This window comes from Histomonas meleagridis (genome assembly GCF_020186115.1).
Source record: "Histomonas meleagridis strain 2922-C6/04-10x chromosome Unknown contig_68, whole genome shotgun sequence".
Classification (NCBI taxonomy): domain Eukaryota; phylum Parabasalia; order Tritrichomonadida; family Dientamoebidae; genus Histomonas; species Histomonas meleagridis.
In genome coordinates this window covers 310,427-330,728 of record NW_027150909.1, presented here as the reverse complement: position 1 = coordinate 330,728, position 20,302 = coordinate 310,427, and the positions used below count along the sequence as shown (strand labels likewise).

General features: G+C 30.5%; 8 protein-coding genes across 8 annotated transcripts; 4 read left to right on the top strand and 4 right to left on the bottom strand.

Annotated features, from left to right (window-relative positions):
- Positions 1-1,621: 1,621 nt before the first annotated feature.
- GO595_008464 (zinc finger MYND domain-containing protein 12-like) lies at positions 1,622-2,809 on the top strand (the record flags this gene model as incomplete). Its single annotated transcript, XM_067922041.1, has 1 exon — positions 1,622-2,809. The coding sequence occupies one exon, from the start codon at positions 1,622-1,624 to the stop codon at positions 2,807-2,809; it is 1,188 nt and encodes a 395-aa protein (XP_067771230.1).
- A 1,367-nt stretch (positions 2,810-4,176) lies between these two features.
- GO595_008463 (AGC family protein kinase) lies at positions 4,177-5,496 on the top strand (the record flags this gene model as incomplete). The annotated part of the gene is made up of 1 exon (XM_067922040.1): positions 4,177-5,496. One exon carries the CDS (start codon positions 4,177-4,179, stop codon positions 5,494-5,496), a length of 1,320 nt encoding a protein of 439 aa, XP_067771229.1.
- Positions 5,497-6,495: 999 nt separating this feature from the next.
- On the bottom strand, positions 6,496-8,154 carry GO595_008462 (uncharacterized protein; the record flags this gene model as incomplete). The annotated part of the gene is made up of 1 exon (XM_067922039.1): positions 6,496-8,154. The coding sequence occupies one exon, from the start codon at positions 8,152-8,154 to the stop codon at positions 6,496-6,498; it is 1,659 nt and encodes a 552-aa protein (XP_067771228.1).
- Positions 8,155-12,775: 4,621 nt separating this feature from the next.
- On the top strand, positions 12,776-13,345 carry GO595_008461 (ribosomal protein L6; the record flags this gene model as incomplete). Its single annotated transcript, XM_067922038.1, has 1 exon — positions 12,776-13,345. One exon carries the CDS (start codon positions 12,776-12,778, stop codon positions 13,343-13,345), a length of 570 nt encoding a protein of 189 aa, XP_067771227.1.
- Positions 13,346-13,878: 533 nt separating this feature from the next.
- Positions 13,879-15,063, top strand: GO595_008460 (DegT/DnrJ/EryC1/StrS aminotransferase family protein; the record flags this gene model as incomplete). Its single annotated transcript, XM_067922037.1, has 1 exon — positions 13,879-15,063. One exon carries the CDS (start codon positions 13,879-13,881, stop codon positions 15,061-15,063), a length of 1,185 nt encoding a protein of 394 aa, XP_067771226.1.
- Positions 15,064-15,449: 386 nt separating this feature from the next.
- On the bottom strand, positions 15,450-16,145 carry GO595_008459 (Bromodomain containing protein; the record flags this gene model as incomplete). The annotated part of the gene is made up of 1 exon (XM_067922036.1): positions 15,450-16,145. One exon carries the CDS (start codon positions 16,143-16,145, stop codon positions 15,450-15,452), a length of 696 nt encoding a protein of 231 aa, XP_067771225.1.
- Positions 16,146-16,556: 411 nt separating this feature from the next.
- GO595_008458 (Ras family protein) lies at positions 16,557-17,033 on the bottom strand (the record flags this gene model as incomplete). Its single annotated transcript, XM_067922034.1, has 1 exon — positions 16,557-17,033. The coding sequence occupies one exon, from the start codon at positions 17,031-17,033 to the stop codon at positions 16,557-16,559; it is 477 nt and encodes a 158-aa protein (XP_067771224.1).
- Positions 17,034-17,299: 266 nt separating this feature from the next.
- Positions 17,300-18,493, bottom strand: GO595_008457 (uncharacterized protein; the record flags this gene model as incomplete). The annotated part of the gene is made up of 1 exon (XM_067922033.1): positions 17,300-18,493. The coding sequence occupies one exon, from the start codon at positions 18,491-18,493 to the stop codon at positions 17,300-17,302; it is 1,194 nt and encodes a 397-aa protein (XP_067771223.1).
- Between the last annotated feature and the right edge of the window lie 1,809 nt (positions 18,494-20,302).

The window sequence follows — 20,302 nt, the reverse complement described above, 5'->3', positions numbered from 1 at the left end:
GTATCAATCCCTAACTTCATTGTGGCAAGAAAATGTGGAATCTATCGGCCAAACAATTGGAACTAAGTTATAAACTTAAAACAAAAAATAAAACCACACAAAAGCTTGAAGTGACACCAGAACAACCAGAAAATGATGAATTTATTGATGATTTAATTTCAAAACAAAATGAAAATAATCATGAATTTATTTCATATTTGATTCATCTTTATCAAAACCTTCACAAAGTTGACGAAATCAAAGATTTGATAATAAATATACAAGTTCAAGACATACCTTTGCTAATTTTATTTTTAATGAAATCAACAGAAAAGAACCCTTTTATTAGTCATATTTTTTTATCAAGCAAAACTACAGCTCATCTAATTGGCGAGTCTCAAAAAAGTTTTAATGTTTTCCCAGAAATCACATTTCAACTTATTAATTATTTCATTTGTATATTACATCAAAAAGACATTCACCAGCAACTTTTAATGACATCTATTATCTCATTTCCATTCAATGTTTTGGAGATTGTATCATCAGATATTTATGTTTCTTCACCATTTGATCAAGTTCAACTTGTTACACTTTGTCTCAAAATGATTTCAACTTTTTTTAAATACAATTCCGAAATCCCTGGAAAAATTATACAAATTTCATTAATTAATTTATGTCGAGGTCTTAATTCTAATTCAGGTATTCTTAAAGAATCCATAAAAGGAATACAAAGAATTACGAGATTTTATCCTGGTGAAGTTTTTGAATTTTTTCAAGAAGAAAAGCAATATCTCGATTATTTATTTCCGTTTATTAATAACACCGATGAAAAAATACAAATTTATTCATTAGATGCTATTACAGCTATTGCTAATTATGCAGATGATCGATATAAGTTATCATTAGTTCAATCCGAAATATTTAATGAAATTGATTTATTAAATCGTTCTTATTTATTCCAAGAAAAAGTTTTAAAATTTCTCTCATTAAATATGAAAACTAAAGGTATGTTAGTTGACGAAACAATAAAATCAAAGCCTTTTAACGATAGTATGAGTTTGTTTGAGGGTACTTCATTCATTGTTAAATGTCAATGTTTTAATCTGTTTGTAAATTTCCTTGATAATCCGCAAGTAATAGACTTTATGATCGATAATAACTTTTTGTTGGGCGAAATGATCGATTTTTTGGCTGATAATAATACATTGGAATACATATCTAAGTTTGTTGAAAACATGTTCTCTTTTCTTGAATTTGCTTCTTTATCTCAACATGAAACAGAAATAATTTTAATTTTAGAAAACACTGAAATAATGAATGTACTGCAAAATATAATAGAATCTGAAAAAATGTCGAACGATGATTCAGATGATTTGGAATTAGCAAATGTACTCTTGCAAAAAATAATGAAAAAAATAGAAATTCTTAAGTGCAATAGTTAATATTAATTGATATTTAAAACTTTGATATATGTTATAAAAATCATATTTATTTATTTTTTGTTTTATAAATATAAAAACGATTTTAAATGACCGTATTACATTCTAATTTTTTATAAAAATAAAACAGAATCCAAATATAAATTCACTTTTTTGTACACAAATCAGATGCGCACTTTTTTGTAAAAAATACGTTTTTAATTATGATCGATATTTCCAATTCTCTTCTCAACGGACTTACTCCAGAATATGCAGAACAATTCGCTGCAGAGCATAATCGACCAGAGCTTAATAGCCACAACCCCCTTTCAAATCCAAAAGGTGTTTCTTATTATTGTGAAATTTGTTCACGCGAATCACATCTTCAATGTTCTTTATGTAAACGCACATATTATTGTTGCACAGATCATCAAGAAAAAGATTGGAAAGCAATTCATTACAAGATATGTCCATATATTTCAGCCTTACGCTCAACTCCACCAATTCTAAACACACAAGAAGAAAGAGCCATACGCGCCAACCAAGTAACCAACACTAAAAAACATGTACTTTCTATATGCAAATCAGAAGCATTTAAACATCTCAATGAAAACGAGCTCGAATTAGCACGAACAGCAGGGCTTCAAGCATTACGTTATGCTTCTGACATTTATGGTAATAACGCACTTGAACTTGTACCACCATATCTTTTATTAGCCGAAGCCAACATAGCCGATCAACAATTTGACACTGCCGAAGAAAACCTCTGTCAGGCTAAATGGATTTTATTACAACATCCCAAAGCTGATCCATCACTTAAGTCACAACATTCACGAAACTTTGGGAAGCTTTATGCAGCACAAAAGAAATACGACAAAGCGCTCAAGTACCTTGCTGGCGATGTCTATTTCACTGCACAACTTAAAGGTCCTGATCACATCGAAACATCAGTTGGCTTGTTTTTGATGGGGAACGTTTACATTGAAAAAGGTGACAACGAAAGTGCCGTTGCTATGTTTGAGAAAGTATTGAGTGTTTGGACACCATTTTTACAAAAATGTATAAGTCCTGTTTTTTCTGGTGATGAGATACAACTTCCTTCCGATTGGAATGAGACAACGGAAAAGTTGGCCGAGCAAATCTTAAAGAAAATTGTTAGTGCACAGACAGATATGCATGGACAAACACAAATAGCTGTCGCACAGGCAATTTTCGCAAATGGTTTGTTGATGTGTGTTGTGGGGGATTGGAAAGAGGCTTTTAGACTGTTGGCATCGGCAAGTCAAATGTTTGAAGTGACAGCCGGATCGGAACATACATTGACAAGAGAAAGCCATAGGTATTTGCAGTTAGCACAGAAAAAGAAGGCATCTTCTGATGTGATTGATGAGTATGAAGATACTTTTATATGACTTTTTATTTTTGTAAAAAAATGTTCTTTTTGAATCATAAAATATTATCATTTTGAATTAAATTTTTGGAATATTATATATAATAAAATTTTAAACATTTAAAAAATAATTCACACTTGGTTTTAAAAGATAACATAACATTTACTTTATTTATCATTTCCTTAATTTCTATTTAGAATATATAAAATAGTGTTTTTCAACTTGGGAAGATCTTTGCCCAAAAAGGCACATTGGATCGATATTAGACAAAAGATCTTTTAGTCAATCATTCCAAGCTTTTAAGTGTAGAGTAGGGATGTGTAAGCTAGGTGTTTTGTATATAAATGTTTGGTCAATTTTTTTAAACGATAAAAAACCTGTTCAATAATTGTAACATACTCGATTCTTATCGTTCGGGTACCCCAAGGACATGATCAGATAAATAAACGGTCTGAAATTGTACGTGAATTTCAAAAAATTAATGTTTCCTCAATGAATATCAAAGCTATTTTAAAATCATAAGGTTGCCAATCACTAAGAAACATTAGTGCTGTTAATAATGATTTTTTCCAATGTAATAAGTCGTTTATATTCAAGGTTGAGGTGAAAAGTTCAAATAATTTTTTCTCAAGGTAAAATTGATATTAAACCAACAAACAACAATCACGATAACACATAGTGAACCTATGAAAACATATTTCATTTAAAAAATAATTCACAAGACAATGTTAAAAAATCGTCTAAATTTAACTTTAATTTATGAAGAAAAAAAAATTAAAAAAAAATCTGTCTTCTGAGATTTTAGAAAATTTAATGGAAGTTATTATCTACCAATCACTTTTTTATTTTAATAATTGCAGATTTCAAATCAATTTTTAATTTTTCGTCACGATTTCTATACTTTACGTCGTATTTGTGTATTTTACCCTAAGTGTAAGATCTACAAAAAATGATGGTTGTTTGATTTTTGCTCAAAAAACATCAATGTAGAAATGTTTCATCAATAATCATATAATATGATTCATACTATACTTGGTTGCAATATAGTTAATCATCAAAAACCGTGGGATTTGAGATCTCGTTTTGTACAGCTTTTTGATAACATTAGCACACACGCAAAAACTTGCATTTGGGAAAGTTTTGAAAAGCAAGTTTTTCAGCAGATATTTAAAAACCTGAGTTGAGGTTTTCCGAACTTTTTGATCGGATTGCAAATTTGACTGAAGTCACCAGAAAAAAATTGAAATAAGTGTGATTATTATCTATTGAAAACCTGCCGCTGACCATCATTTTATTGAAAACAAAAAACCATTCAACAATTTTTTTGGGATGTGTTGTAAAGAATACGACGAATGAAGTGCATCTCATTCAAATTTTTATATTTTTTCATGAGTTCCAATGAATGCATCTACAAACAAGGATATGGATACAAACGTGGAGGGATATTTAAAACATGGAAGAAGCGATGGTTTGTCCTAAATGGTTTTGAACTCATTTATTATAAAAAACCAGGCCACAAGATCATCAAAAAGATTAACATCAAAGAAACAAAAGAAATCATGTCAATAATTAAAAATAAATGCAAGAACATCATACTCATTAATTCAAACGAAAAGAAACATTACCTTCAACTGAAAACAGAAAAAGAAACGCAAGATTGGCTCAAAGAATTCACAAATATAAAGCAACACAAAAAAGTTCAAGGAAAAAAGATCACAGATTTTACAGTTCTCAAAGTCATTGGTCGTGGATCATATGGGAAAGTTCAACTAGTTAAACATAACAGTGATGGACAAGTTTATGCATTGAAGTCATTATCAAAGAAGGTATTAGCCGAACATAATCTGATTGAAAAAACATTAACAGAAAGAAACATTTTAACCAAAATTAATCATCCATTCTTAACTCCAGCCAAATATGCATTCCAATCCGAAACAAAGTTATTTTTAGCTTTGGAATATGTTCCTGGTGGCGAATTATTTTCTCGCCTTCATAAGGAAGCAAAGTTTCCGGAACATCGCGTTAAGCTATATGTTGCACAGTTAGTTTTAGCTATTGGATATCTTCATTCTATAGGTATTATTCATCGAGATCTTAAACTCGAGAACATATTAATCGATGAAGATGGTTATCTAAAACTAACAGACTTCGGACTTGCCAAAGAAATAAATGAAGAAAATTCAACAGCGATTACATTTTGTGGAACACATGATTATCTTGCACCAGAGATGTTACTTGCGAAGGAATATGATAAGACAATTGACTGGTGGGCACTCGGCGTTCTTACATACGAAATGCTTTACGGCGTGCCTCCATTCTTTAGCCCGAATATCCATGAAATGTATCGATCGATCTTATGCGATCCGGTTGAATTCCCTTTCGGAAAATCTCCTGAAGTAGTTGATTTCATATCAAAGCTTTTGGAACGTAACCCAGCGAAGAGACTTGGAGCGGGTCCAAATGAAGTTGAAGATCTGAAGAAGCATCCATTCTTCGCAAGCATTGATTGGAATGACCTTTTAATGAAGAAGATACCAATGCAATGGAAGCCAAAACTAAGCGACGTGACAGACACTTCGCAGTTCGATAAGGAATTCACAAGCGAATGTCCAATGATATCTTATGAAGATCCGGAGTTGATAAGTGCTGAAACACAAGATATGTTCACGGACTTCGAAATGGAAAACACATATGTTATAGATGAATAAAGATAAAATTATATGTATTAAGTTCGTCTTTAAAACATAAAATAGTTATTCTAATTATATTAAAAATTATTTGATGACAGGAATTTAGAACAATAACAACAAAAGTCATTTTAGGAATAGAAGTAACGTGAAAATATGTTTACTTTCATACAACTACGAAGAATTGCTTGGGAAAATATATAATGATCCTTGCACTAGAAGGTATTTGTTGCCTAAAATGCAGAAGGTTTTGATAATTGCATCGAATTGGAGGTTGCTAAAAACGACGGACTTTAAACGATAGAGTCTTCAAAAAGGCAAATACAATTCATTATTTCATGATTATTTATTAAACTTGGCATGTATATGTATTCTTTTTTTATAGGTTGAAAAAAGCTTCTATGAATGGAATTCTTATCAAGTTAGACATGTTTTCAATGAGTCTATAGATATAAATAACAAAATTCATTTTATTTAATGGATTTATTTTCTATAAAATGTATTTAGATCTTTTTCATGAAGAAATTATATTTTGTAATTGTCTTTAATAAAATATTTTTAGCATCATGTTTTTTATTGATGAACAATATTAAAATGTTTGGTCTACAATTGATGTGACTAGATTTGTAAGAAAATGAATATTTCAGATGAAAATAATAATAAAATTAATGAAATAAATAATACATTTTCAGTTGGGACTAATAATTCAAATATTGAAGAAGATCCATTTGCAGACGATTTCAAAGAAGGAAAATTTATAAGTCAGATATAAATAAACTTTTTATTTATTTAATTCAAACCATTTTGTTAATTAACAAAATTAATGTTTGAATGCATGGTCAGAGTAAATGTATTTCATATATTACATATTTTGCTTGTGTAAATGCGTTCGATTTTGTTCATTTGCTTCTTAATGCGAAAATGAATAATCGTAAAACAATTAAATCTAAATTTTTATATTCACGACTCAAAACAGTTTAATTAAATTTCCGGGTATGCACATCATTTATTCAAATAAAATCATTTTAATATTTCCTCGAACTCTTGGCCGGCCATTCCCCAATTGTCGCTATCGTAATAAGGTCCACACGATTTACATTTTCCGTCGCAACAGTACTCATTTATTATTTCTCTTTCATTTTGCATTTCTTCAATTCCCTCGTCATCCGTTTGATATAAAATCATCGGCTGCATGTACATCCGCACGTAACCATTGACCAGCTTCATTATTCGCGACATGAAAACTTTGCTGTTGACATTGTTATATGGAATTTCATTATATCCTTGAATTGCATACCATAGATCACGCGAAAGCAAATGGAAGTTATTCAGCGTGTGATGCGTTTTGTTGTTTAGGTCATCGCATGATTGAATTATCGAAATTTTATCTTCGTATTCGGGATGATCAAAAATATTCATTTTGTTTAGAGTCCATATTTCGGGTAATTCTGTAATGAGCTCATCAATGCTATAATTGGCGTCTTTTTTGATGTTTAATTGTTTACTTTGATATACGATTCCGGGATTGAGTTGCCGTGATGCAATAAGTTCGAAAAATTCTGTCGAAAAAATACAATTTGTGTTAGTCGTAAGTATGAATTTACCTCGTGAACGACGTATTCCAATATTTCGTGCAACATATTCAAAAAATGCTTGTTTAACATTAAACCTACTTTCGAGTGCTTGGTGTGTTGTTGCAGGAACTTTAATAAAACGAACTTTTCCTTGAAGATGATTTGGAATTTTGATATTATCTGATAAAAGCTTATTGTTATTGTTAGAATAATCAACAACAATTAGTTCTATATTAGCTAATGGCATTCTTTGCAACCCATAATCGATTGATTTAAGGAAATTTTCGACTCTTGCTTCAGAACCGCTGTAATAACCGTGATTACGGTTAGTGACAACAATTGAGAGGTATACATCGCTATCGGTAACCGCTTTGAAATCTTCGAATTCGTTTTTGATGATTTTTTCAGCAGAAGCTGTTTTGCCTAAGACTTCAACCCAATGGAAATAATAAGGATAATATGGCTTATGAGAAGAGTTAGCAAAATTAATTGAGCAATTTGAAATGTTTGCTGCTTCAAGGGCGGTTTTTATAGCAGTTTCAGCTTTCGTTTGTTTTGATCCTCTAATTGCAATATGCGCTTTGAAATGTCTTTGTAATTGCTCATAAATAAGCTCAGCAACTTCATCCGAGGTAACGCTATGATAAAGTAAAGAAGTTGGTGATTCTACATATGCATATCCGACTTTTTTACACTCAAGTAAAGTTCGCATTATCGGATTTTCCAAGTCATATAATGCTTTGGAATCAACAATATGAGGTATTTCATAGACAGAGCCTCCATTTTGTATTACTTTAGCTGCGACTTGAGAAGGAATGGGTTGGTTGGCAGCAAATACAAAATTGATTTTCTTCGTTTTGAAGTAGCTCGTTAATCCATTAATGTAATTAAGGGAAAGTTGGTTCAAATATTCAATTCCATCGGATTTAGTGTGATGTATTAGTGGTGGGTGATATGTAACGATTGCTTCTTTTATATTAATGGTGTCAAGAATTCGATGAGATTCGTTAGTTGAAAAATCTAAATCATTAATTCCATTAAAGGATATATATGTTATGTTATTTTTGTTAAATAAACGCTTTAATGCAGATCCAAGTGATGTCATACCACCAACTATTAATATATGCGGCAACTGAATAGCTTCATAGTCAATATGTTCGTCAAATATACGAGAAAATTCATAGTCAAATTGTTCTCGATCAACGCAATTATTAGAATTTTTGGGTAATTTTTTCTTGTAAACAAAGGATTTGCTTTCTCCATCTTGACCGATTTGTGGTATTGCAATTGCTTTGAAAGGATTTGAACTTGTATTTTTTATATTGATTGGTTGATAGATTTTAACCAAAAACAATATGAACACAACTAACAAGGAAACAAATATTATCTTAAAAGAATTAATTATACATTTTCTACTGCTTTTCTCCGATTCATAATCATGGAGCATGATCGAACGATAGCAATTCTTATCAGAAAAGTGACATAAGAATTGCACAACCCATCACAACAATTCGGCTTTTATCATTCAATCAAAAAATTTCTTAAAAATATCGCACATGATGGTGATATTGCTTCATGTTACACTATTCCCTTTAATAAACGATCAAAAATTATACAATCTAGAATATCACTAATAATACTTTTTTTTTTAATTATTGCAATATTCGCCCCATGGCTTGTTTTTAGATTTCGTTTATCAAATTACATTGAAGAAATTCTTCAAAATAGTATTTCTAAAAGATCAGAAGCTATTGCAGATATTATCAATAAAGTTTTTATACGACATGAAAGAATTTCTACATTTATTTCAAGCCTTATCGATCCTCCTATTTCTGTTAATTGTTTTCCTGATAAGATTTCTAAATTTATAATTTATGCAAATACTACTCATAATATGATTTCACCAATAACAAAGTCAGCATATATAACATCAAACAATGGGCATTATTGTCGGATAACGTTTCAATCCAAAACAAGTGATTCATTTGATTTATATTATCTAACAAATGAAACTAACCCCAAAGTTTTAAACAGCAACACCAATTTTTACTCCAATTGGAATCCTCGAAATTCAGGAACATCGATTTCATTTGATAAATCTATATTTTATCATCCATCAATTCCATACTGGCAGCAACATATGCAAGACAACATAACATATATTTCATACGCCCGTCAATCCAATACCACTATTAATGGTTCATATCTTTTTTCAGGGTCTGAATTTGATCTTGATGATTTAAGTCAACTCATATCACAGCATCTAAAAGAACATCCTTATACCAAATGCATCCTTATGACATATGATGGCCATGCTCTTATTGAGAGTTCAATTGGTTCACTTCACCCTAATACTAATTCAACGAATTTTTCGTCTTTTCCACACGTTTCTCAACTCAGTGACAAATCTTGGCACAAACTCATCAAAACGTACCAACTTACATCACGTATTACATATAATATTAAGTATGATGAACATGATTACATTATATATTCACACCGAATTTCTATTCGATTTCCTAATTTATATTTTTTATATTCAATTGATCGAAATCAAATTTTAGGCGATTCACATGAACCTCTTAACCTTAATTTTATTATACAATTTATATCATATTTTTTAGTGATTATAATTTCGCGATATATTATGCTTTATTACATACAAAAGTCATATAACAAATATGAAGCTTCTGGAGAACTATTGTTTTTACATCAAGATGAAGAAGAAAGTTGTCCACAATCAGCAGGCGTCTTACAACAAGCGGTAATGCTTTTACATAGTATCGAAATTCTATATCCCGACAATACTATGACATCTGCAATAAATAACGTTGCAATGAACTTAACGCAACATAAAGAAACGAATTTTAAAGTGTCGAAAGATTGTGAGAATGAAAGCTGTGAATTTTGTCGATATTTACTTGATGATAATGATAATAATAATTTCAATGATGAAGAAGAAGATAAAAATGAAAATTATATGAAGAAATATCAAAGACCTTATGTTACTTGGTTGAAATATAACAAATTATTATTAGGTGATAAGAAAGTTTTGAAATTTGATTTAAACGAATGCTTGAAAAACCCACAGATATTCTTGATGAAATTCGTATATAGTTTAATCATTGAAATGAAATTTACTTTCGATAAAATGGACCCTGAATTGTTTATTAAGTTCGTGCATGAATTCACAAAAAAATATTGTGCAAAACATTGTTTATTGACTTCTTTTTTGATGTGTAATTTGTTCGAAATTATAAAAAGTGAGTTCTGGTTTTGGTTAAATGATAAATATCATATGTTTACTGTGTTCTTCGTGATGTTAGTGAAAGATATGAACATAAAATTAGAAAGCTATCCACTAAAAGATGAGAAATCAATTTTTTATAGGAAGTTTTCGGTATTAAAAAAATACTTCCAAAAATTCTTCCCTGAAATGGATCATGAAAAGTTTTTTATTAAGTTATTTAATGACGTGAAAAAAATCCTTTATAATACACGTGATAAAAACTCATTACAATTACTTGGTGAGTTTACAAACAGAATAACTTCATCAAAATTTAACGTTAATATTGACGAGCTCGATAACGTTCTCTTCGTATCGGCATTGGTGAAATTCACTCAATGTCTTTTATATTGTGAAAAACAGCCGACGTTTAATTACCTTTTAAATGAAGTAAATAATTTATTTTTCACTAAAAAAGAGTTGAAAGATCAAGAGCTATTAAAAGAATTCCATTTCACGATAATGACTAAAGTGATTTTACAATGGTTAGAATCTTTTGAGTCATTCTTTGAATTACCTAAAGAAAAGAAAATAGCATTCAGACAAAATCTCAATCAATTTTCTAAGCAAAAAACAACCCCATGAAAAAACTTATGTTGAAATGTGAAATGTTTTTAGTAAAAATTGTATTTGATTTTTAATTCGGTTTGTAACATCTCCAAACAGCAAAAAGTGGCCGGGCGGTTATTATACTCAAATATTTGAGAATTTTTAATTCCATTGAAATATTGATCGTTTTAATATTCATATTGATTTCTTCTTATAAATCTTCCCCAAAACAAATTTTTTCACATTTTAAATTAACAGAGGAAATTAAAGAACCCGAACTCGAATTTCCGGTTGTTAAACGTCTTGCCGAAGAATTATTTACAGATAATCAATATTTAACAATAGAACAACTTAAAAATATTATAAAAATCCTTGCTAATGAAGGCAATGATATAGTTAATTTTGATTATATTCCAATTTTAATTTCAAATTTTATACCAAATCTTATTTCAAAGTTACCATCATTAGACGATTCAGAAACATGCAAACTTGTATTTACTATATTAACGATACTCACAATTCCACCGAAATGTGCACTTTGTATAAATAACTTATTCATACAACATTTTCAATTTACTGGCTTTTTAAAAATGGAAAGAGAGATACAAGACTTAGTGGTTGAAACTGTTTCCAATATTTTGGAGAATAGTGATGATTTAAGTGAATTTTATGCAGAGAAATTTTATGAATTTATTACGTTTATATTCGAACTTAAAAAAGATAAAATTTACATGCTCGAACAGAAGCTTCAGTATTATATCTCCCTTATGGTTTCATTTATACCATTTATTACAAATAAAGATATCGTATATACATTTGCAGATATCTTTTCACTTCAATTTGAAAACACAGAACCACATGTATATCGAAATTCGCTTCGTGGTCTTGTTTATGTCATTAAGAATTATCCTGAATATTTTAATAATTTTGATTCTAACCTTTATTCGTCATTTTACAAAAGGCTTTCATTTCTTGGTAAGATTGACGATGAGTTTTCTGTTAATGTTTATTCTTTTTTTTCTTTTTTGTTGGTGAAGGAAGATGTCAATTTTCCGCCGATAGCTTATGAAACAATCTTTGAATTAATTCAATACGTATTGAAAAGAAATTCAAACGATCAATACAAATCCAACGAAACTTGCAAATCGGAGGTTATTTCAATGTTATCTTACGGTTTTGCCAACGGCAGTTTTTGTGAACATGTGAACACTGTGGAAATAATGGAAATCTTTTTAAATGAGTTTTATAACTTTAACTCAAATGAGAAATATGAGTCTATTTATGCAATTGCTAATTTTTTGGCTTATCAACCACCTGATGTTGTTGAAATTTTTTTCCAATCTGATTTGTTTTTTGAAGTTTTCGAAGAGGTTTTCAATTTTGATGATGAGGAGCCATTAAGCAACTTACTTGATGGATTGCATAATGCATGCATTCACTCAATAAATGTTTGTAACTATTTAATGAGCTGTGAAAGTGTTGTGGAACTTTTGGATTCACTTGGAGGAGAGCTTGAAGTGAAGGCACATACCATATTAGATTATGCACATAGTCGCATTGAGAATACATGTTATACTTAACCATGAAAAAAATTGAGTGTTTTGCTTTTCATTAAAAAAATTGTTTCTTACTTGAATATTTACTTTTTCTAAATTGTTATTCCTAATTAAAATTAAACTGATTTCGACTTGGCGCGAAGCATCAAACCGCTTACAGAAAGTTTTGAATTGATTATTTTCAATTTTTCTGAATATTCAGAATATTTGATTATTTTACAAAAAGTGTAAAAACAAACAATAAAAAAGTGACGAGCGTCAATTGACGAATTTGGGGCGCCCTTTGTATTAACGTTCTTTCGGTTACTGCGGTTTGGTCGGCCTTTAGCAAACACATGCCACGTCCAGTTTTGCATCAAGATCACCTTAAAATTGAAGATGATGTTACCATCACTATCAAGTCTGGAGTTGTTACAGTTACAGGCCCACGCGGAACCCTTACTCGCGATCTTTCTCATCTCAAACTTGATATTGAGTACAATGCTGAAGAAAAGACTGTTTTAGCTCGTTGCTGGTTCGGAAACCGTAAGCTTGTTGCTCGCATTGGAACACTTTTCGGTCACATCAAGAATATGGTTACAGGTGTCACAAAAGGATATCGCTACAAGATGAGATTTGTCACAGCTCACTTCCCAATCAAGCACTCAATTAGTGATAACAAAGATTCTTTCAGCTTCACTCACTTCATGGGTCAACGTGAAAAGAAATCTGTAACTGCTCCAGAAGGCGTTAAAATAATGGATAGCCCTAACCAAAAAGAAGAAATCTGGATTGAAGGTAATGACATTGATAAGGTTTCATTGGTTTGTGCTCAAATCCATCAACACACACACATCCACAACAAAGATCTTCGTAAGTTCCTCGATGGTATCTATATCTCTGAGAAAACACACATCGTTGAGTAAATCCTTTGATTCATTAATTGTATTTCTAGATTTCATCAGAATAAAAAGTTGATATATAATTGAATTAGAGTAATATTTCTATTGTACAATAAGTATCATCACAGTCTGAATCAGTTTTTGTTAATATTTTCAATTTGGATATGACATATGACATAATTGATTTATGAAATCATAAAAAAAATTTCAAGACATTCCCAAAAGCAATATTTTGTAACTTAAGTTAATTAAATCATAAAGAATTACGTGAATAAAAACAAATTAAATCTGGTTACCTTAATATATACAAAAAGATGCAGCATTCCATGAACAAATAAAGTATTCAAAAAACATGTTTTTGTTTAAACCCTTAAACGGATGTTTTTGTCTGAAAAAATAACCTCCCGGTTATTGCTCTCATGAAAAATTGCTTTTTGATTGGGTTTAACTTTCAGAAAAACTTGCGATAAAAAGATGACATCATCCGACCAAAATCTCCATTGAATATGGCCAGATGGGGCCACCTCACAGTAACCGCTTTTTTGACAAGCCACAAAATGTCTGTAAAGAAAGTTTGGTATGCACCATACATGAAGCAAGCCTACGGCGAAGAAGAAATGAAGGCTGTCGCTGACTGCCTTAATGATGGCTGGCTTTCACCCGGACCAAGGACAGCTGAGTTCGAAGAAAAGATTGCAGCACGTTTCGGTAAAAAATACGGTTTATTTGTTAACAGTGGTAGCTCTGCAAACATGCTCGCAGTTATCTGCGCTGGAGTTACAAAAGGTGTTGAGGTTGTTACACCAGCTTGCACATTCTCAACAACAGTAGCTCCACTCGTTCAAAATGGTGCAACAGTTCGCTTCTGTGATGTTGCTCCAAATCGTTATGTTCCAACAGTTGAGCAAGTCCTTGAACAAGTTACACCAAATACAAAGGTAATCATGATACCAAATCTTCTTGGTAACAAGATCAACTGGAAAGAGCTCAAGGCTAAGCTTGTTGAGATGAAGCGTGAAGATATCGTCTTAATCGAAGATTCATGTGATACAATCACACACACACCAGAAACAGATATTGCAACTGTTTCATTCTATGCTTCACACATCATCACAGCCGGTGGTACTGGTGGTATGGTTATGTTCAACAACAAGGATTGGCATCATCGTGCATTACAAATCCGTGATTGGGGTCGCGTTGGTAACAATTCAGAAGCATTCGAAGAACGTTTCAACAACACTCTTCCAGGCGGCATCCAATACGACTGGAAATTCTTCTATTGCGAATTCGGATACAACTTCAAGGCATGCGAAATGAACGCTGCATTTGGCCTTGCACAATTAGAAAAGCTTCCACGCTTCGAAGAACTCAGAATGAGACTTCTTGACCGTTATATCAGCAATCTTAAGGCTGATCCAGTTGCTGCCAAGTACTATAAGTTCCCAGAATTCGAAGGCAGAATCCTTTGGCTCGCATGCCCATTAGCATGTGATGACCGTATCGAACTCTTGAAGTATCTCGAAGATAATCAAGTTCAAACAAGAGTTACAATGGCAGGTAACATTTTAAGACACCCAATCTATGCCAACGCATTCCCAGAAGAAGCTAAGAAATCATTCCCAGTTTCAGATCAAGTCATGAAAGAAGGTTTCCTCGTAGGTTGCCACCATGGTATGACTGAAGAAGACGTTGACAGGGTTTCAAACCTTTTGATCGAGTTTGCCAAGGCTCACAGCAAGTAAACGCCCGACAGCACCAACTTTTTTATGTTAACTATTGAAAAAACGCAGTTTTCTCTGAAATATCTGCTATCGTAAAAATATGAGTGATTTCATCGAGTGAATTTAATTACTGTTACATTAGAATCATCTTTTAAATCACTTAGTTATAAATTCTTTCAAACTTTGGATAAGTTTATTCGAGTATATAAATGAATTTGTAAAAAGGATTAAAAACATTTGTGTATTTTTTATTATATGATATTTGAATGTATTGGATCATGTTCCAATAAAGAATATAATGAAAAAAGAAAATTTGGAACTTTGTATTATTGATTTTATAGATTTGTTTACAGGAGATGATTTAATCCCAAAATTCTAACAATGCATGTTTACAGATTTTTTAGGCATTAGTTGTTCGGATATGACATTCCGAGTTTGACCATTTTCATTTGGTAATATGCACGGATTTCGTGCAATGTTTTTATTGATAAGTTATTAACATCAACAACAAGTACCTTTTCGCTAACATTAAATGAGGGATCATTCTTACGAATGATGTCTTCTACATTTTCGACATCAATTGGATCGTTGACGATTTGACTTGCAGCGATCAAATTGTTCATATCTTTTGATGTAAAATCAGGCAACAAAGGAATTTCACCTTCAAGTGCCTTGGGAATGATTGTTTTTAAAGAAGGGGGACAATTTTCTAGTAATTTATCAAATTCATCCTTCAATTCATATAAGTAAATTATCCAATCATTAAGGTTTAAAATTTCGACCAGCTTTTTGTAGCTTTGAAATTTGTGGGAAAGATATTCAGCAATAAAATTGATATAAGAATTCTTTCCATTGAACTTTTTCGCATTTGACCAAACTGTATTAATAGCATCCTCCCATTCAGAAATTGATTTGTATTCATCTGATTGGAGGCGTTGTAATATTGTTCCCAAATCTTGTGGGTTATCAATGATTTTATAGTAATTAGGAAGATTTGATTCAACAGGTTTGCTAAATATTTCGGACCCTGGGTGACTAAGAAGTTGATTTGTAATTTTTATGCATGCATTTTTTTGGGTTGGAGTAAGCGTTCCAGAATCCATTAACAAATCGGGGCACCCCCAAACGATAGCTATTTGATTGTAATTAAAGAAGTGTAACCTTACCACAAAAAAATAATGCTATTGTTGTATTTTAAGCTTAAAACTTACCACTTCAACCACTACAGGGAATTGACGTAGAGAGCGAAAATTTGATCTAAAAAAAATAATAAGATAATTCGAATAATGAAATTTCAAGTCATGGAATGCTCAACAAAAGGTTGTTAAGATGACTCATCTGTTTGAGAAAATATATGGTTTATTTCAAAATAATTTGCAACACCAGGAACCTTTTTTTTCAGGTTCTTGTTTCAAATTTATGGTGGCTTTTCTGATTTCAGTTTGAAATGGAATTTCATTCGATTTCTCCAAGAATTTCCTTGAAGTTTCTTCAAAGATTTCATCAATTCCTTCTCAACTCAGCGCGCTGGTTTCATAGTAATCAATTCCATCGAGTTCATCAGCTAAATTTTGACCTTCATCTGTTGAAATATTACGTTGAAGATCAATCATATTCCCGCATAAGCAAACGAGAGCCTTATTGTTTATTTCTTTAACTTCTTGGTACCACGATTTAGCAGCATCAAATGAAATAGTGCTGATTGGACTTTGCGTATTTCGATCTCCAACTGCAAAAACAATAATTATGATTGAAGCATCGCGATAATAATGTGGTGCAAGTGTTCTGAGTTCATCCTGTCCTGCTGTATCCCAAATGCAAATGTTGATTGTCTTTCCATTTATTAATATTTTTTTTTGCATAAAATTAACACCAATTGTTGAAGAAGTAGCAGCAAAATTTCCATTCACAAAGCGAAAAGCCATTGCTGTTTTTCCTACACCCATGAAACCAACAATTGTTACTTTTAGTGATTGAATTTCGTCATCCATTTTTTGGCAATTTTAATTTTTCAAAATTTTGAATAAGTTATTACTCCATTCAAATTTCTACAGGAAAAAAAACAAAAAAACTCGCTGACCGGGAATCGAACCCGGATCACAGGAACGACAATCCTACATGATAACCATTACACTATCAGCGATTTCATTTTTAAACTTTTATATATTCATAAAAATATTATCATTAAGATCTTAATTTTCATTCTAATTCTTTTTTTTACAAAATGCTTTCTCACCAAATTCAAATACATTTATGTTTACTCATACGGCATAAATACAGAGAAAATCTTATTTCCGGCCATTACCAAATCTGTTATCATCATTGCAAACAAAGAAGTTCTTCTTGCTAATTCCTTAACTACTCCTTTCATTACGAAACTTGTTGTGTATGTCATTGCTAACACGATTTTCATCATCGGGTACATCGACAATGACATTGCAGATACAGGGATCATGAGCAAAGACCTCTGTAGCGATGCTTGCGCATTCCTTCCGGAGTTAAATGAACGCTTTTCGTCAAATTCAGCCACGCTATGTAATGATGTGAATGTAAGTAATTGCACATTTGTGTGTACACACTTCAGATTCATTATCGATATTACAATGCTTGAGACTACATATGCAATTGTAAGATAAGTGTCGAATCCGAATTTATATAAATATTGCATCAAAAAGAGAATCAAAAATGGAAGTACAGTGGAGCGAGACGTCGACACTACGATCTTACGGACGTATTTCTGAGCTTTAAGATAGATTTCAATCGCAAATTGGAACTGAGGAATATTGCGGCGAACGTTTGTGATTTGACGCTCGATAAAAAGTTCGTAAAGCATTGGCGTGGAAAGGGAATACGCAATAAATCCAACAAGAATAGAAGTAAAGATGTCGAGGAATATGGGTGGGACGTCCCAAATGGATAAAAGAATTGGTCGGAATTCAAATATACCAAACGAAAATTGTCGTAAAAGGAAGAAGATAATAATGGCTACAATAACGGAATAACCAACAGCAAAACGTCTATGGAGACGCCTGTTAAAGGAAGTTGAAATACCAAAACGGATAAGTATAATAAATATAACTATCATCCCGTAATAAAACATGTTGATTTGGGAACCGAGTGATTTGATGGGAAGCAAGCCAAGAACAAGACATGCAATTTCTGAACCAACACCTGTGAGAAATGTTGTCCACAAATATTGAAAATCAGAAAGATAAGGAAGGCCTTCCAATAGTTGTTGTGTCATACTATGAAGATAATATTCTACAAGATCATTTCTGACAGATTTTGATTTCTTGGCTAAGACTTTATCAGGAATGTGGTATGTTTTGATTGCATCATCTGAAAGGATAATAAATTTCAATCCATCAAGAATCTTGAATGCGCAGTTGATTGGTTGCTTGGATGTAAGGAGAAGAAGAGCAAATGAAACAGCACAAACAAGCGGAAACATAAAGAGGCTCGAAATTTGAATATGTTTTGATCGTTGTAACGAGCGATGCTGACTATGAAGCGACACCAATTATATTATAATAAATATTAATTTCTAAATATAATTTATTAATATATTGTTTGTGTGTTGTCAAAGCGACTTTAACAACACAAGCCAAAGAAATATAATTTATATGGAATGAATTGTGGCAAAGAAATTATATGTTATGTATTAGATTGTTATTATATTTGCACTTGAAGAAAAAACTAAACAGACGCATATAATTATTTATTTTTTGTTATCTTATTGATGTATCCATACAATGCTTCATATGCACTATTTTCTGCTTCTAACTTATTCACTTTTTCCACGAGCATTTTTTCTCTTTTTTCTGTTTCTTTTCTTTTCTTTTTTTCATAATTTAAATGTTTTGTAAATTCAACTATTTCTTCTCCTAATTTCTTTAATTTATTTTCATTTACTATGTTTTCTTTATTTTTATTTAAATATAATTCTTTCATTTTACTTAACTTTCTATTATTTTCTTCATTAATTATTTCTTTTTCGTTTAATAAGACTTTTGTTTTTTTATATTCATCAAAAATTTTATTAAATTTTTCTTCTATTTCAATTTTACTTTTCTTTTCTTGTAACATAATAACATTTGAATTTTCTAACATTTTTTTAGTAGTTTCAAGTTCATTATTTAACTCATTAATTTTATTTAAAAGTTCATTTCTTTCATTATTAATTTCAATAAATTTATTTTTAAATTGATTTATTACTTTATTTTGATTTTGTATTTGTATTTTAAGTTCATTAATTATTTGATCTTTATCTTCAATTTCATTTTTTAAAGATAAATTATTTTGTTTACTTTGTTCTAAATTGTTTTGTAATTCATTTATTTGATTTAGTTTATTATTTAATTCTCTTTGTATTTCTTTGTTTTGCTTTTTATGATTTTGTTGAATAAATTTATTGTTTTTATTTTCATTAAATTCTTTTCTTATTAACTCTAATTCACATTTATTTTGTTTATATTTTCGTTTAAGTTTTTCATTTTCAACAATTCTAAAAAATGAAAATGTTTCAAAATATTTTTTGTAGATTTTTTTATGTTCATTTTTTTGTTTATTAATTTCCAAAAATTCCAAAACAATTAAATTCGAATTTTCATTTAAAATTTGCTTAAAAACAAAAACTGCATCATTTAAAACAGATTTATTTGTTGCATTTGTTATTACATGTGCAATTAATGAAATAAATTTTTTATTATTAATTATTTCCAAAATTTTCGCTTTTGAAATGTTTAAATATTTATATATTAACATAAAAAAGCTTAACGAAATAAACGAATTTTTGTTTTCAACATTATTTCGAAATGCATTTAAAATCTTTTCTTTTTTGTTTTTCAAAATATTAATAAATTGTTCTTCATTAAGACGAAATAATATTCGAATGATAATTAAAGAAGATTCAATTTTTATAAGAGAATTTAATGAAATAGAAATTTGTAAACAATTTTCAAAAACTGAATTTATATTTTCATCTGCAAATGAAACTCTTTCATCATCTTCAAATAATGTTTGAAGAAAAAGAGTTCCATTTATGATAACAAAATCATTTTCATTGGAAATAATATAATTAATAATTGGAGCAAGAAGTGAATACTTAATAAAAAATTGTTTTAATTCATTACCCATTTTGCTTAATTCAGTTAAAAAAGATAAAATATAATAACTACGAATTCCATCTGATTTAAATAAACATTCGACAAATTTCTTTACGTCACCTTTTGTGATGTTTACATAATTGAGGAGACCCAAA